Here is a 15,547-nt window from a genome sequence, read left to right on the forward strand (position 1 = left end):
CAATGCTGAGACTGACCTTTAGCACCCAGTTAGGCCCAAAATTTGGTACGTAAAACTTTAGACCCAGTTGTTGAAAACAAAATAATGCGGAGACTGACCTTTAGCACCCAGTTAGGCTGAGAATTTTCTACGTAAAACTTTAGACCCAGTTATTGAATACGAAACAAATGACCTTTAGCACCCAGTTAGTCTGAAAATTTTGTACGTAAAACTTTAGACCCAGTTATCGATTAAAAAATAATGCTGAGACTGACCTTTAGCACGGCCTGTCTGCCTTGCCGCGCGGCCTCGACCCTGTGCCAGACGCCGTCGTTGTAGCGCACGCGCGAGTTGAGCTGCGCCATCCCCGTGCCCAGGTTCAGCTGCAAGCGCACGTAGCCCTTCACCAGCGACACCGCCAGGAACTCAGACTGGCGAGAGGAGAGTACATTCAGTTACGGGGGTTAATTACTGCAGAAATGGTCGTGTCCGTTCAGTTACGAGTGGTAATTACTGCAGTAATGATCGTGCAAACTAAGTTATGAGTGTTGATTAAAATTGCAATACTATTCGTGCCTTGTCCTTCAAGACATTAACAAGTTAACGATGTCCCGCTCTAACATCTGACCGGACTCTCGCGTAACACGAAGAGCAAGCCGTCGTCGGAGAAGCTCTTGAACTTGAGGCTGATGTCGAACTTGTCGGCGAAGTGGAAGGCGTTCTCATCCCTTGTGTGAATGGCGGCGTAGCCTGAGCCGCTGAAGCGTAAGCCCGTCGGCGGCACCAGGTCAACCAGACGATTCCTGTACAGAATAATTTTTCCTGAACATAGAATAGAATACAAGTGTCGACGCTGAAGAAATAGGCCCATGGCCTGTTGCCGATTCATGTACTTTTCATTGTACAAAGGCCGGATTCATTGTACAAAAGGGATCCGGCCTTTGGAACCCGATCTTTCTATAACTGATGATTGATTGAGATAGCTACTGGACTTACTGCCTGATCCGTAAGGTGCTAGGCATTTCATGATTGAGTATAATAATTTTAAACAACAATTTTTTCCAAGAAATTCCCTCAACATAATAATTTATGTCCAGACGATTCCATGCGCATATTAATTAATTGCAGACGACTCATGAACAGAATTATATAGGAACAGATGATTGTTGAGCCTAATGATTCATAAATAAACAATTCCTCAATAGAATAATTTTCAAACAGACGAATGATGAGTATAATCATGTCTGAACAAATGATTTACTAAAATAAACGTTTGTGAACCGACCATTTTCGAACACAATCCTTGACAAAATGTCATTAGATATTTCAACGAGTCAATAGAATAATTACCTGTTAGCGATAATTACTAAACAATAAAATGCTGGCAGCCTTAAAGTCTTGAAATTAGTACATGGAATAATTTCCATGAATGGTCATAACAAGAGAAAATAAACATAAAGATGAGAAAAATAAACACCAAAGCTACCGATAAGTTTCGTATCTTCGAAAAGAGGTTTAACTAATGAGAAGAATCAAAGTTGTAGATTATTGATCTCAATGTAATGAATTTGATACATTACAAAATATTTTAAGATAAGTTTGTATAGGTAATTAGGTTATTTTAGCAGGTACCTCTCAGGGGCGCCGTGACCGTGAACGTTGTTGGTGCCGTTGTTTCTGAAGTTCCAGAGGCCGATGGTGTGGTCGTTGATCTTGAGCTCCTCGACCTGTCCGCGGTACGACGTGGATCTGATCGAATTGGCCACCTCAATACCTTCTGGTATGCCGCCGACAAACACCCGTGAAACCTGCACACGGAGACCGTATTTTAGCACTGAGCATAATGTGATTCATGCACTCAAGCCTATAGGTGCTTGTACACGGGTATAGTACTTGCGGCTAGTAGATCAGAAAATTGCCAAATGTCTGCCGCTTGGTGTCTATCCCGCAAGGAAGCTTAGACACCAAGCGGCAGACATTTGGCAATTTTCTGATCTACTAGCCGCTAATACTATCCCCGTGTCAAGCACCTTAACTCATTTGTCTGCCGATGCCAAGTTGTGGCGCCCAGCTGCAACACTGGCAACCATCACGGAGCAGCAGAAAGCCTGTATCGGTTGTCCACCACATTGTCATAAATTGCACAGCATGTGTACTTTGTTTCAAATCATAACATAGTGATGTCGGCGCTGAAGAAGAGGCCTCATGTGGCCAGTCGCCGATTCTTGCACTTTTCTTGACTTGTCAACAGGAGATCTAAAAACAGGCCCTCTGACCGGACGTTCTACAAACTGACGATAACTTGAAATAGCTACTAGACTTCAACCGGGTTCTATACGGTGCTAGGCATTTCAAGTCTGAAGATAGTTTTTGCCTCACTATTACCTCAATTTGTTTTAGAATGGTTAAATTAATTTTTATGTAGTTGATTGAACATCCCGTTAACATTTTCATTCTTGGATCAATTTGATGGCAATGTTTAAATTCGGTAATTTTAACATTTTCATCAGTGCTCTTCATATCTTGAAATGGTTATGGTTACCGTTATCAATATCATGGTTACTAAAAACCAGCTGTTGAAGAAAAGGTAAACAATTCGTTTAATCGCATGTCCGTTAGCGTGAACCTAACCAGCAGCTCACCTTAGGGCTGAGGTTGAGGACTGAGGACCTGCCGGGCATGACGCGCGTGACGGTCGCGACCCTCTCGTCGCCGGCGTTGTCTTCGTAGTGCACGTTCAGGCTCACCACCATCCCCGTCCTGCATGGTTAGTCAACGCTTGTAAGACTGCAGTAGACATTGTAAGACTACTAAGACTACAGTAGACGATTGTAAGACTTCGTTCAGGCTCACCACCATCCCCGTCCTGCATGGTTAGTCAACGCTTGTGAGACTACGGTAGACATAAATTATTCACGAATAAATATTTAATTAGAGTCTGGTCGCAAGGCATGACTTACAATTGTCATAAACAAGAACCATTTAAGCATACGGACGTGCGAGTTTAGAGTTAGAGTTGACTAGTGAAAAATTATATATTAACCCAAACAAAAGTATTCATTACAGATAATACATGTATTCCCCGTATCTCTATTCACCGTATTATTCATTCATATTATTTATTCATTATTCACTTACCGTATCTCTATTGGTACTACTTGAAAAAGTCGAGGGAACTCGCCTCTCCACGGAAATTTTCCTCCAGACGCCGTCTGCGATGTAGACCTCGCTGTTTTCGATGGACTCGGCGCCAGAACCAAGGTCCATCGTGAGTCTGGCGAAGCCGTTCACCACCTCAAGTGCCATGAAGTCGTCGGTCTTGGTGCGACGCATGAGCTTGTGGCCTCCCACAGGAGTGCCCATGAAGAGCAAAAGCCCTGTAGGCTGCTCCGTCCGCGTGTACAAAGAAAACTGCACAGACAAACAATCATGCAGTAGTTTTTTTTAGCATTTTCAGTGAAGTTCAAAAGAAAATGTTATATTATCATAAGCCTAAGTCTAAGTGTCACTAAGTGTCAGTGGAAGCCACTATTGTTGCATTTCGCTTAATTTCATATACTTGACTTATGCGTATTTCGCAAACTTCAAGGCAGACTTTAACACGGATCTCGTAATTGTCGCTCACCCCTTTTGTAGTGCAATAATATATTCGTGTGCAAACTGAGTTTTTGAACAAATACGAAGGATTCAATTCGATTGCGAGAAAACATCTGTAGCATTTATGACATGCGAAACATAATTGAAAACCTTTGTGGAAGTTGAAGATTCGCTTGGGTCTCCAGGCGGGAAAACTTCAACGGTCGTGTCGTCCTGGAAATCGACTCCCACGCGGACTTTGTTGGTCAGTTCGCGCGTCTTCTCGATGTTGGTCCTGAGGCGCGCCAGTCTGTCGCTGAGGTCAAGCGATCGCTGCCGCACTGTAGCGCTCGTCTCAGTCAGCTCGGCAGCGAGGTCTTTGATGCGGGGAATGTCCTTCTCGAGGCGGTCCACTGGGAACAAGGAAGAAATTGGCTAAGGCAACGTGTCATGACAGTTGTACTTGAGGCGGTCCACTGGGAACAAGGAAGAAATTGGCTAAGGCAACGTGGCATGACAGTTTTCTGTGAGGCGGTCCACTAGGAACAAGGAAGAAATTTGCCAAGGCAACATGCCACGAGTCTTCCTTGAGGCGGTCCACTAGGAACAAGGCAACAGGGTTAAAATTGACTAACACACCGTATCATTGCAGAAAGGTTCACTGGGATCGAGAGAAATACTACAATTTTATTGTAGAAGGTTGACAACGTTCTTCTCAATCTTTTTAATATCGGGAAGGAAAAGCATAGGGAGAAATTAACGTAGATGAAAGGATCATAGGAATTTTGATGCTGTTCTCGAAAAAGAATTCGACCGTAGAAAATAGGTTCATAGTGAATGAAGTACAAAATTTTTGTCACAATTGTTTGTCCATTGGGAAAATATTTTTTTAATCACTAATACCATTTCAATTGTGAAATACAGATACTACGCATGGAACCATGTTAAGAATAAAATTTGAACCAAAGAAGAAATGAGACGCAATTGAATGAGAGTAACGTCTCGTAATTTTAATATTTCAATTTCTAATAAATTCTCAATCAATCAGGTACCTATCAAAGTAAATTTTGAAATAAACAAATTAACTTTAAAGTTCGTAATGTCATGAAAATAATTATTCAAAGTTAGAATGCAGGAAAAATTTCTTGCACAAATCTCGACTACAAATAATAATTATTTGCTGCAGAATTAACAAAGAATAATAAACATGTAATTTTTAGTTTCCATGAAATAAATCGTAGTTACCTTCGATGTGACCAAAATCCATGGATTTCTTGGCTTCAGAACCATCATTGAAGGCCTTCCTAGCGACCGCGGCGTCGTCTTGTTGTCTGTTGGTGATCTGGACGATGGTGGCGAGCGCCTGGTCGCTCTTGAGACGAGCCTCCTCTGCCTTGCGAGTCTCCGTCACGGTGTTCAACTGATCGCTCTCAGTCTCCAGCTGCTGCAGGCCTCTGAAGTGAAGGGTAATTGAGGTAAACTTTCAGCGGGGAAAAATATTAACGTCTATAAAGCTGCTGCAGGCCTCTGAAGTGAAGGGTAATTGAGGTAAATTTTCATCGGAGAAAATTATTAACGTCTATAAATAAAAAATATAACTCAGTACTCACTGCAGTGAGTGACAGAGAGCGCATTTTCTCGTCGACGAAAACGTGAAGTCACGGACGGACAGACAGACGGACATGGCGAGCACAATATTGTCAATATTCCATAAATGACAAATGCGATAAAAAACTCAAAATAACATTGAAACGCAGTAGACTCGCTAAGCGATTATGGTGTCAAACAATGGCTAAAAACGAAAATATATCTCAGTAAGGAAACATTTCTGAAAGCAATTAGAACTGATAAACGCCAAAAGTCACCTTACTATCGTGAATATTAAAATTAAAAATTGCGTGTAAAAGTACAAAAAAGTAATAATAATTAAACATCACTAAAACATTTCTACAAGGCAATTGTGATGCTAGGAAATCTACAGAAATTTTTTGGTTGGATTAAAATACATACATGGTTCAAAAAATAAAATACACGTACATGGTTCAGTCTTAAAATGCCTAGCAAATTACGGACCAGGCAATAAGTCCAGCAGCTATCTCAATCAAGCGTCAGTTATGGAAAGATCGGGTTCCAAAGGCCGGATCCCTTTGGAGAAGAAATAGGCCGGAAAGAAATAGAAATATATAGAAATATGCCGGAAAGAAAGAAATAGAAATTCCCAAAGGCCGGAAGAAATAGGCCATGGGCGTACTTCTTCAGTGCCGATACTTCTATTCTATTCTAAACATCACTAAAATATTTCTGCAATGCAATTGAGATGTTAGCAAATCTACAGAAATTTTTTAAATAGGAACAATATTTAGGTTGTGCATGGTTGGCTCCTAGCGGTGCTCACCTATTGATGTCATCGAGCGCGTCGCTGACGTGTTGGTTCACGTCTTTGACTTCCTGCACGAGTTCTATGGACTCTTGAAGCTGAGGTTTGAGCTCAGCCTCCACTTGATTAACTTGCATCTCAGCTTCTTGCTTGATTGTTTCAGATTTGTTGAAAGTTTCAAGGGCATTATCCCGCACACCGTTCGACAGTTCAACTGCCTGCAAATAGATAATTGTTTCAATCTATGAAATCCAACTCGCGGTTAGAAAAAGCTAGTGCAGGGCATATTACCCGCAAGGACGAATGAAAAATATAACTCAGTACTCCCTGCAGTGAGTGACAGAGAGCGTATTTTCTCGTCGACGAAAACGTGGTCACGGACAGACGGACGGACATGACGAGCACAGTAGCGCCTTTTTTACAATGAGAAAATGCGCTAAAAAGCCAAAAAAAAGGCCTAAAAAAGCCAAAAAAAGCCAAAAGGCCCTTATTATGGCTAAAAATGTCCTTTTGGCCATAATGACGGCATAAGGCGATATGTAATCGGAACGCTAAAAGTTAAGAGCTCGTATATAGATACAGGCTAAACGCACGACGATGTACGACGACGTTCTTACAGTGGTGCTGGCGTTCATATAATATAGACAGGCTAGAGGAAGGCCGACGTTCTTACAGTGGTGCTGGCGTTCTCAGCTTGCTCTGCCACTCTGCGGGCGTCGCCGATGGCGTTCACGATGTTGAGGTAGGCGTTCGCAGCCTCCAGAGCGTTCTGTGACACTTGCCGTGTGTCCGAGAGCAGGTCGTCCAATTGGTCAGCCTGGCGAATAAAACCAACTTGGTAAATTTGGTTTGAAATAAATTCGAAAAGTTTTATATACACATTCTAGTTTCGAGGAGATTAAATAAGAAGTATTTATGGCAGCTATACAGCTATCAGAAGAAAACGAAGTATTTATAATAATTAAAAAAATTATACACTGGAACTGGTAAGCAATATTAACACTAAATAACATTTTTCCTTTAGAACTGCAACATAAAAATTATGAGGTGATGGAATTAACACTCACAATGATTGCTATTTCGTCATTATTATGCAAGTATACAAGGTGAATACAAAGAAATGTTTAGAGGTGCACAAATTATTCATTTTAAATGCAAGATTTATATGCACAGAGAGGCTTGTTGTGCCGATGACGGATCTGTAAGCGAAGCATGACTAGTTAGACTCAATAGTTCATCATCCATACGCATTTGTTACATGCTATTGCCTGGACTAGATCATCGCAATTGCATCTCATAAATTGCAACTTGTGATTGTGCGTCATATAAATTCCAGTTAGGATCGATTATGTCTCTGATTAATGGAAACATGACTAAGACTTCATCCAAACAGCGATGCACTTGTTGCCCTTTGTATGTCATCCCGACACAGTTCGGCCCGGCAACAGGGCACATCATTCTTATTTCCGCACTTTTTTCATAGTGGGAAGAGGAAAGCGTGTTACGATGAAGACAAGGGTAACCTATAACCTATATATCTATTAGGACAATGTGCCACATTCATTTGTTTCTTCAGAGTTTAGACTGTCTAAAGCAGTGAAGAAGAACAACTGTGAAGAACCTCCACTGTGAAGAACCACTGCTCCATAACCACTCTTATTTCATACAGTGAAGAGGAAGGCGTGTAACTAGTAGGACAGGGTTAACCTATAGCCTATATATCTATTAGGACAATATAACACATTCATTTGTTCCTTTAGACTGACTCGCTGCAGGAGTTGCGTGGTGTGCTCGGCGGCGACCTGCGCAGGGAACTCGCTGTCCTCGAGTTGGCTGGCCAGCGTCTGCACGGCCGCCTGCAGGAGGGTCTTCTGCGTGCGCGTCTCGCCAAGTTCTGCATCTGCAACGGCGCCGTCTTATTAGGGTGTATTCAGAATAAATTATTTCATATCTCTTGAAGTCTTAAACGAGTGTACTCAGCTTAAATTATGTCTCATGATCGGTCTTATTAGGGTGTATTCAGCTTAAATTATAAGGGTGTATTTAGCTTATTAGGGTGTATTCAGCTCGAGTTATTTCATATCTCATAACCGGTTTTATTCGAGTGTATTCAGCTTAAATTATTTTATGTCTCATGACCGGTCTTATTAGGGTGTATTTAGCTTAAATTATAAGGGTGTATTTAGCTTATTAGGGTGTATTCAGCTCAAGTTATTTCAGATCTCATGACCGGTCCTATTCTAGCGTATGAATGTGCAGAAATTTCAGATTTTTTTGAACGGTCTTACTCTAGAAAATTAAGCTTTACATAATTCAGATTTCAATAAACGTCTTATTCTAGCGCATGCATATGCAAGAACTTCAAATTTGATGAGCGCTCTCTTTCGAGCGTATTCAGCTCAGAGTAATTCAGATATCATTATCACATCTCTGAATAGAAACTATCGCATTTATCTCTTACTCAGTATACGATTTGGGAGAGGATTTTGTTGCCATAATCATCAGACTGAAAGTCATAGAGCAGCGTTACTAAGATCTGTGATGACAAAGAAATTGAAATCCTTCCTAATTAATGTTATCGCGCAGTAAGAATTAGAGTTTATTTTCGTCTAAATTTACTCGTGGGTATAAAATATTCGTCAACAATCATGTCTTCTCTCCAGGAAGAGAATATTTATGAATATGACTCCAGTAATTAAGCAAAATCCATGTAAGCAACATGATTAAATCATCCGAGTTACGCACCGGACTACAACTTCATTTCACGGCCAAAATAAACATTGATATTGAGCTCGTACTATATGGCGAAGGTCAAGTGATATAAATGAACACGAGAATTCCACGAAATAAAAAATAAAATTCAGATAATTGAAATTGTCCTTGTGTGAATTTTGGCAGAAACTTACTGAAATCTCTGAAGGTTCTTGTAATGTTTTTAAGATTTTCTTCGGCTTCGTCGACGAGACTTTGTCCCTCTTCCACTGCTTTCTTGACCTCTTTGTCGGTGCCCTTCGTCTGCCCGAGCTTCGTGTTCAGTGACGCTAGGCTATTAGACGTCCGCTCATTAGTAGTTGCGAGAAAAATTGAGTAGAAATATAATTACCATATTTAATTATATATATATATGTTACAAATCGGGTAGAGAATCGTTTTTGAGATTTCATGTCACTCAAATCTCCCTCTAATTCAGACACGATATTTTTTCAAATTCGTATATCCCGCCATAATTCAGACCTTTGTCTGACATCTTCGTACAGCACGCGCAATTAAGAAAAGGCTTAGTGGTAAACGGTACCAAGGCCAGCTTGGGAATGGTTGATACAAAGTAAGCTAAATGGTCAATAGAACAATCAGAAATGAGCAAATAGCCAACATACTAGTTAGTCACTGGCCCTACGACGCGGCTGTAGCTGGTCAGAAAACTCACCCGTAAATGAAATGAGGTTCAACCATATTTGTCGAAAAAACTCTTCAGTAAACGGCAAATGGCATTTTACTATATGACCAACACAAAAATCATTAAATGACCAAAAAGCTCGTCATTAAATGGTCAAGGGTTCACCCGTAAACTGCCAGCCCACAACTGGCCGCCAGACTAACCCATACTCCCTGTTGTTGGTGTTCATGGTGCCCGCAGCCTCCGTCCTCTCGTGAGATGAGGCGATGTGGTCCTCTATGTCGCTCACGCGGTCCGTCAGGTCCTGCAGCAGCTCGGCCTTCGCTTTCACCAAGTCCTGCAAATCCTGCAAACAAATTTACACTTGAGAAAGCAAAAACGGAGTCAAACTGGATCTGGGATCCTTTCAAATGTAAAGGAATTATGGTTTATTAGGAAATTTGAAAATAATAATACTATGTAAAATTGCGATGATATGGAAAATAATAATAAACAGCGGTTTCAGCGTTTAGTAGGCCGTAGGCCTGTCGCCGATTCTTAACATCGCAGAACATCCACAGCTTGTTGCGGTCTCGAACTCGCAACTCACTGCTACAATTCTGCTGTGCTTAACCGCCCGGCCTCCTCGCCGATTCTGACCAGAAACTGGCGTATAGAGCTGGGATCGAACCCGCGCCTCTCTGCGCCAATCTTGGTACTCTGAACTGTAACCGCTGGGCCACCCTGCCCTGTTACTTCTCCGCTAAATGGGGGTTCATCAAACATTAAAAATGTTACCTCTCCGCTAAATGAAAATTGTTGCACGAATAAAAATTTTGATGCCGTTGTAAGAAAGGAAATGCAGAGATATGAGGGAATCAGGTAGAATAATGAAACCGTAGAAATAGAGAACCGTAGAAAATAGCTGTTGGAAATAATATCAAACGATGTCCTGTTTGAAATAATCTTTTAAGACGTTCGTAAAAGCACATGCCGGAAAAATGATCTATTATCTTCTTCTTACCCTGCCAATTATAGTATATATGTTAAACAGCGCACCACTATTGGTTGGGACAGCAGAGTAACGTTGGCGAGCTCCTCCAGGGACATCTGGCGTTCCTCGTCAGCCACGTCCAGCGGATGCTCCAGGTTGATGCTCTCGATCTGCGTTACGATCAACTGGCCTTCGCGTAGCGCTTGCTCCAACTGAGCCCCTGGAGCACATAATCAGAGTGTATACATTGATGGATACTAAAAAAATATAACTCAGTACTCACTGCAGTAAGTGACAGAGCGCGCATTTTCTCGTCGACGAAAACTAGAGGTCACGGACGGACGGACGGACGACATAGCGAGAACAATAGTGCATTTTTGCCATAAATGAGAAAATGCGCTAAAAAGAGGAACTCTATCTTAATGAGAATATTTGCTATAACGAATTCGGGCGTTCTGCTTAGTTTGAATTTACTGTTCAACTAAAATGCCGTTATTTCTTTCTGCTTTTTTTTGCCTGTCGTAGATACGTCCTCTTCTCTCGCTTACAATGATGTCTTCCCACACTATACATCTAACGTCGTGCATTATATTGATTGGTAATTAGTGCATGCAAAATACATTTTCCATCGTTTTCTCTTCAATTAAGCTTCATTAATATTGCTTCAATTAAGCTTCATTATTAACATCATTATAATTATATATTATTAAGAATAATAATACTTGACCAAGCGCAAATTCCCTTCAATATTTTACCTCTATGAAGCAGGCCGATTTGCTCACTTACAATTAGTTTCTGCACGTTATCCTACCAATCTTGTGAATTTTGATATCATGGAAAAGTTTAGCATCAACCTAAAAGTTTAGCATCATCCTAACTCATAACCGTATGTCTTATCTTCACGTCTGTTCTCACTATTCAAGTTTAGCATCATCCCAACTCATAACCGTATATGTCTTATCTTCACGTCTGTTTTCACTATTCAAGACGTCGTCTCCATACGCACCAGTGCCAATCTCCAGTCCGATAACGAGGGCATTGATTTCAGCGACGACATTTTGCCCCAAAACGTGCGCGTTTTTGACAAGATCGTGCACTTTCTGGGCCTCTGCCTTCAGCATTCCCCCTTCATCCACACTCTTCTTGGCGTTTTCCAGAGCCAGTTTCACCTTCAAATACAAGTATAATATACATTAAACTATACACTCAATCAATAAGTAAATACATATACAAAAACTTGCATCGAGCTAAATTAAGAGTAAAGTGAAGTCAATCAAAGCAAACACTGTTCACAAATCTGATTAAATAAGCTCCATAGAATGAATGGTAAGTCGAACACAATCGTATCGAGGCGAACGGCCTCTTGAACGAGTACACTTATTGTCGCCATTTATACTATATGACCTCAAGCACTACGAGACTAGTTATGGTTCATGTACTAAAAATACGTTACATTATTAACGAGAGCCTGGGCACCAAGCCCGTCTATAGCGTCGGCGACAGGTTGTATGTCGTCAGAGGATAAGTTTTGTACTAAATATACGTTACATTATTAACGAGAGCCTGGGCCCCAAGCCCGTCTATAGCGTCGGCGACAGGTTTAATGTCGTCGGAGGATAAGTTGATGTCATCAACCAGAGGCCGCAGCTCGATGGCGCTCTCGTTGATGACGTTCAGACGTTGGTTCAGGAAGAAGCTGTGCGCCGCGCTCTGAGTGCAATGTGAACACATTAATATGGTCGAAAGCGATGAATAACATTAAGCGAAGAAATACTTCGTTCGTGTAAATTGTTTACAATGACGTGAACTGAAATTTGAGATGGATTGAAAGTGTTTCGTGCGGGTTTTTCATGCCGGTTGACTGCCTTTTCTTATGTTATGAAACGCACAAAATGAAATTCTACAGTCATATATGCAAATTTGATTGAGCATATGCATATATATATATATGCATATGCTTCATACATGCAAGTTTGATTGAAGACCAGAGCATGCTTTTTACTAACAATTATTTTTTATTTGCTTTTGAAATGAGTCAAATGAAATTTCAACAATGAGTAGAAGGAAATCAAAATAAAAGTCCATCCAAAACCAATCATCCGGCAGCTTCTAAAAATTAATTCTTACCTCAAACTTATGTTTTTAATGACGAATCGACATAGGTACTTATTTTTGATAGTAAAACTACCTGAGACAGGAGCTGACCTCGAACTCGTTGATGGTTGGCATGATCATGGCCTCGAGCTCGCCGGCGGTGTCCAGCAGCGTGTGGATGCAGTAGGGACACTCACGGCACCCCACGCCATCCACCAGCACCCACCTGCAGCACGGGACGGGGTTACTGCAGGGTTACTGCTACATCAGCGTCAGGGTGATACATGGTGCATTGTTCACCAACATCGCATGTTTTGTCCACCGACATCACATGTTTTGTCCACCGACATCGCTTGGTTTATCCACCTACATCACATGTTTTGTCCACTGACATCGCTTGGTTTATCCACCTACATCACATGTTTTGTCCACCGACATCGCTTGTTTTGTTCACCGTCATCACAGATGAAGTTTTGTTCACTAACATCACATATGATGTTATGTCCACCGACATCACAGATGATGTTTATTCGTCCAACATGAATTATATCTGCCACGTATTTTACTGCGTGCTTCGCCAGGGTGTTTTTAACGTCGGTGCACTATGAGCAAGGAGCTGAATCAAAAACCATCCTTTTTCCACTGAAAACGCATGTGTAAATATGAAATATTTATCTCCAGGTATGAATCCAATGATTTAAAACAGTGGCAGAACTGTGACACCAAGAAAGTCAATTTTTTTTCGATTTTAACCTGATTACATTCTGAAGAAGTTTGTAATCTTTAGTAAATCTGTAGGACGTTATCTTGCATAATGTCTTTCATTATTGCGCTTTAATTTTTGCCGATATTGACTCATTTGAAGATCTGAGAGCATATGAATAGTACATTGTACAGTACACGCATAGTACAGAGTACAGTGCATAGTACATAGTACAGTACACGCATAGTACAGAGTACAGTGCATAGTACAACATGATGAAAATTTAAGGCTTGATAATTAAACACAAATTTAGCAAGCTATACAGGATAATGACGTAACTATGATGCAATATTACCATGAAAATGTTCTTCTTTTAAATAAAACAAGTTTCAACTTCATAACATTCTTAGTTTTTTATTTATTAACAAATTAAAAGGGTTACTTAATTCTGAAACACCCTGTATAACATATAACGTATTATATAACATATAACGTATCATGTAACATATAAGGTATGATATAACATATAACGTATTATATAACATATAACGTATAACATTATATATAGCGCATAATATAACAAATAACGTATAATATAACATATAACTTATGATATAAAATATAACATATAATGTAACATGTAACGTATTATATATTATATAGCGTATAATAATCACGTTAGTTGACAGCATCTCAAGTATTTCGAATTTCTATTATATTTAAAATAATCGAAGTTAAATATATATGATAAATTTTTCAATTTGGAAATATAGCATTGTATATAGCATATGTATGGTCAACAGGTAAAAAAAGTTTTCAGAACTATGAGATTATCAGAAGCATTGTATGCGCCGGCTTCGTCACTTTTTTCTACATTAGAAAAGAATTACAGAAGCAGCCAAAATTCTTTACTTTTGCACAAAAAAACTTTCTGTGACGTTATATTTTAGCAAAGGTTGTGTCAAGCTTCGAATAATTGTTTACCTTGGCAGCCTCGTGGAGTTAAATTCCAGAATCCTGGCTGACAGCGGTCACAGTAACGTCCTGACGCTCCTGGCTGACACAGACAGTCTCCTGTCAGCAGGTCGCACTGACTGCTGACAGCAGCCACCCCGCACTGACATGGCTGACAACCCTGACAATTGAGCAATACTAATTTAACAAGGATGAAGATAATAACAAGAGAACTTAGATTCCAGAAGTTGAGTTTTATCAGGCATCGAATGAAAAGAACAGTGTTATATATTCTTAAAACATTTCAATTGTGCTAAGAGTAGTTTCGCGAAGTAAATAAGTTTTGTACAGACACTCTAGTCTTGCTTTTTACAAAGATTCTTTGATGATCTTGAGTTTTTAACTGACCCAAAAGAAAACATGCAGGTAAAAAGCTACAATGATTTCTCCATCACTTTACTTTACTGAAGATTTAAAGAACTTTTCTTCAACAAAAATTAAATAGGTTTTATTGTTCACTCAGCAGACCTGGCAGGAGTCGAGGCCCCAGTGGTCAGGGGCGCACTCGTCGCACTGCTCGCCCACCACGTTGCCGTGGCAACCGCACACGCCCGTGCGATGGTCGCACGTCCGCGTCCCGCACAGGTTGCACTCACACGCTGCCGTAGGATCAATGGTATTTGGTTAGTATCCTGGTGTTGTCGTACATGCTACTCGCTCGCTGCCGTAAACATAAACGTTGTGAACATCATTCTGGTGGGTGCGCAGCCGTAGACCAGCAAATTAACGCTCAAATCAGCCCTGGAACCAATATCAACCATCTAAATGCTATAGATATTGTCATCCTGGCACCTAAGCAGCTGTAGTCAATTGACCTATCTCACCACACGAACTTTAAACCAACACTGCTTCAGCACACAAGATGCTACTCCACATAGTTAACGGTCAATACGTTGTTCTCCAATGCTTTATAACCCATACCATCACTTCTTACACATGCTGTTATCCCAAGTGTCCGCTGACCACACTGCATTGCCGCAAATGTGAACTGTACCAAACGGTAATGCGTCATCACCTTACTTACTCCGCAATACGTTAACCCTGCGTCACTGTTTCCCTGCCTTACTATCCCCCAGCATCTTCTTCCCCCCACACTTACTCCGACTCTCCACCATTATCGCATGACTAACTGGAGGCTTTTCTCGCAGATCTTTGATGCTTATCCGAATTAGGTTAGGTTAAGTTAGGTTAGGTTAGTTTACAACTCCTATAGATCCTCTTTTCATAGCGTAATGCAGTCAAGTGAGCAGAAACTAAGAAAAGCGGTCTGGCAGTCAGTGAAAAAAGGCGGGGAGACGGGGTATGCGTGGAGGTAGAGTAATGGCGGGGGAAAACAGCTGCGACGAACGGACGGGCTGGAGTGCCGACTGTTTATCAACAGCGGTATGGCGTAGGGAGTTGCTTACCGAAAATCGTGAGGAGGTTAGACGGCAT

The 15,547-nt window shown here is 40.9% G+C and overlaps 1 protein-coding gene across 1 annotated transcript in view; it reads right to left on the reverse strand.

Moving 5' to 3' along the window:
* LOC108666416 (laminin subunit alpha) overlaps positions 1-15,547 on the reverse strand; it is a 60,564-nt gene that overhangs the window by 7,591 nt on the left and 37,426 nt on the right. The window contains exons 30-48 of the mRNA XM_018153293.2: positions 14,582-14,712; positions 14,084-14,234; positions 13,158-13,188; positions 12,508-12,622; positions 11,851-12,012; positions 11,309-11,471; positions 10,368-10,522; positions 9,533-9,675; positions 8,839-8,978; positions 7,699-7,832; positions 6,606-6,749; positions 5,951-6,150; positions 4,801-5,009; positions 3,727-3,968; positions 3,161-3,390; positions 2,622-2,739; positions 1,612-1,787; positions 608-782; positions 255-410 (exon numbers count right to left, since the gene is read on the reverse strand). Of these exons, the coding sequence (XP_018008782.1) occupies positions 255-410; positions 608-782; positions 1,612-1,787; positions 2,622-2,739; positions 3,161-3,390; positions 3,727-3,968; positions 4,801-5,009; positions 5,951-6,150; positions 6,606-6,749; positions 7,699-7,832; positions 8,839-8,978; positions 9,533-9,675; positions 10,368-10,522; positions 11,309-11,471; positions 11,851-12,012; positions 12,508-12,622; positions 13,158-13,188; positions 14,084-14,234; positions 14,582-14,712 (2,975 nt within the window). The remainder of the gene's footprint in view (positions 1-254; positions 411-607; positions 783-1,611; positions 1,788-2,621; positions 2,740-3,160; positions 3,391-3,726; positions 3,969-4,800; positions 5,010-5,950; positions 6,151-6,605; positions 6,750-7,698; positions 7,833-8,838; positions 8,979-9,532; positions 9,676-10,367; positions 10,523-11,308; positions 11,472-11,850; positions 12,013-12,507; positions 12,623-13,157; positions 13,189-14,083; positions 14,235-14,581; positions 14,713-15,547) is intronic.

Source organism: Hyalella azteca, unplaced genomic scaffold (genome assembly GCF_000764305.2).
Source record: "Hyalella azteca isolate HAZT.00-mixed unplaced genomic scaffold, Hazt_2.0.2 contig16599, whole genome shotgun sequence".
Taxonomy (NCBI): domain Eukaryota; kingdom Metazoa; phylum Arthropoda; class Malacostraca; order Amphipoda; family Hyalellidae; genus Hyalella; species Hyalella azteca.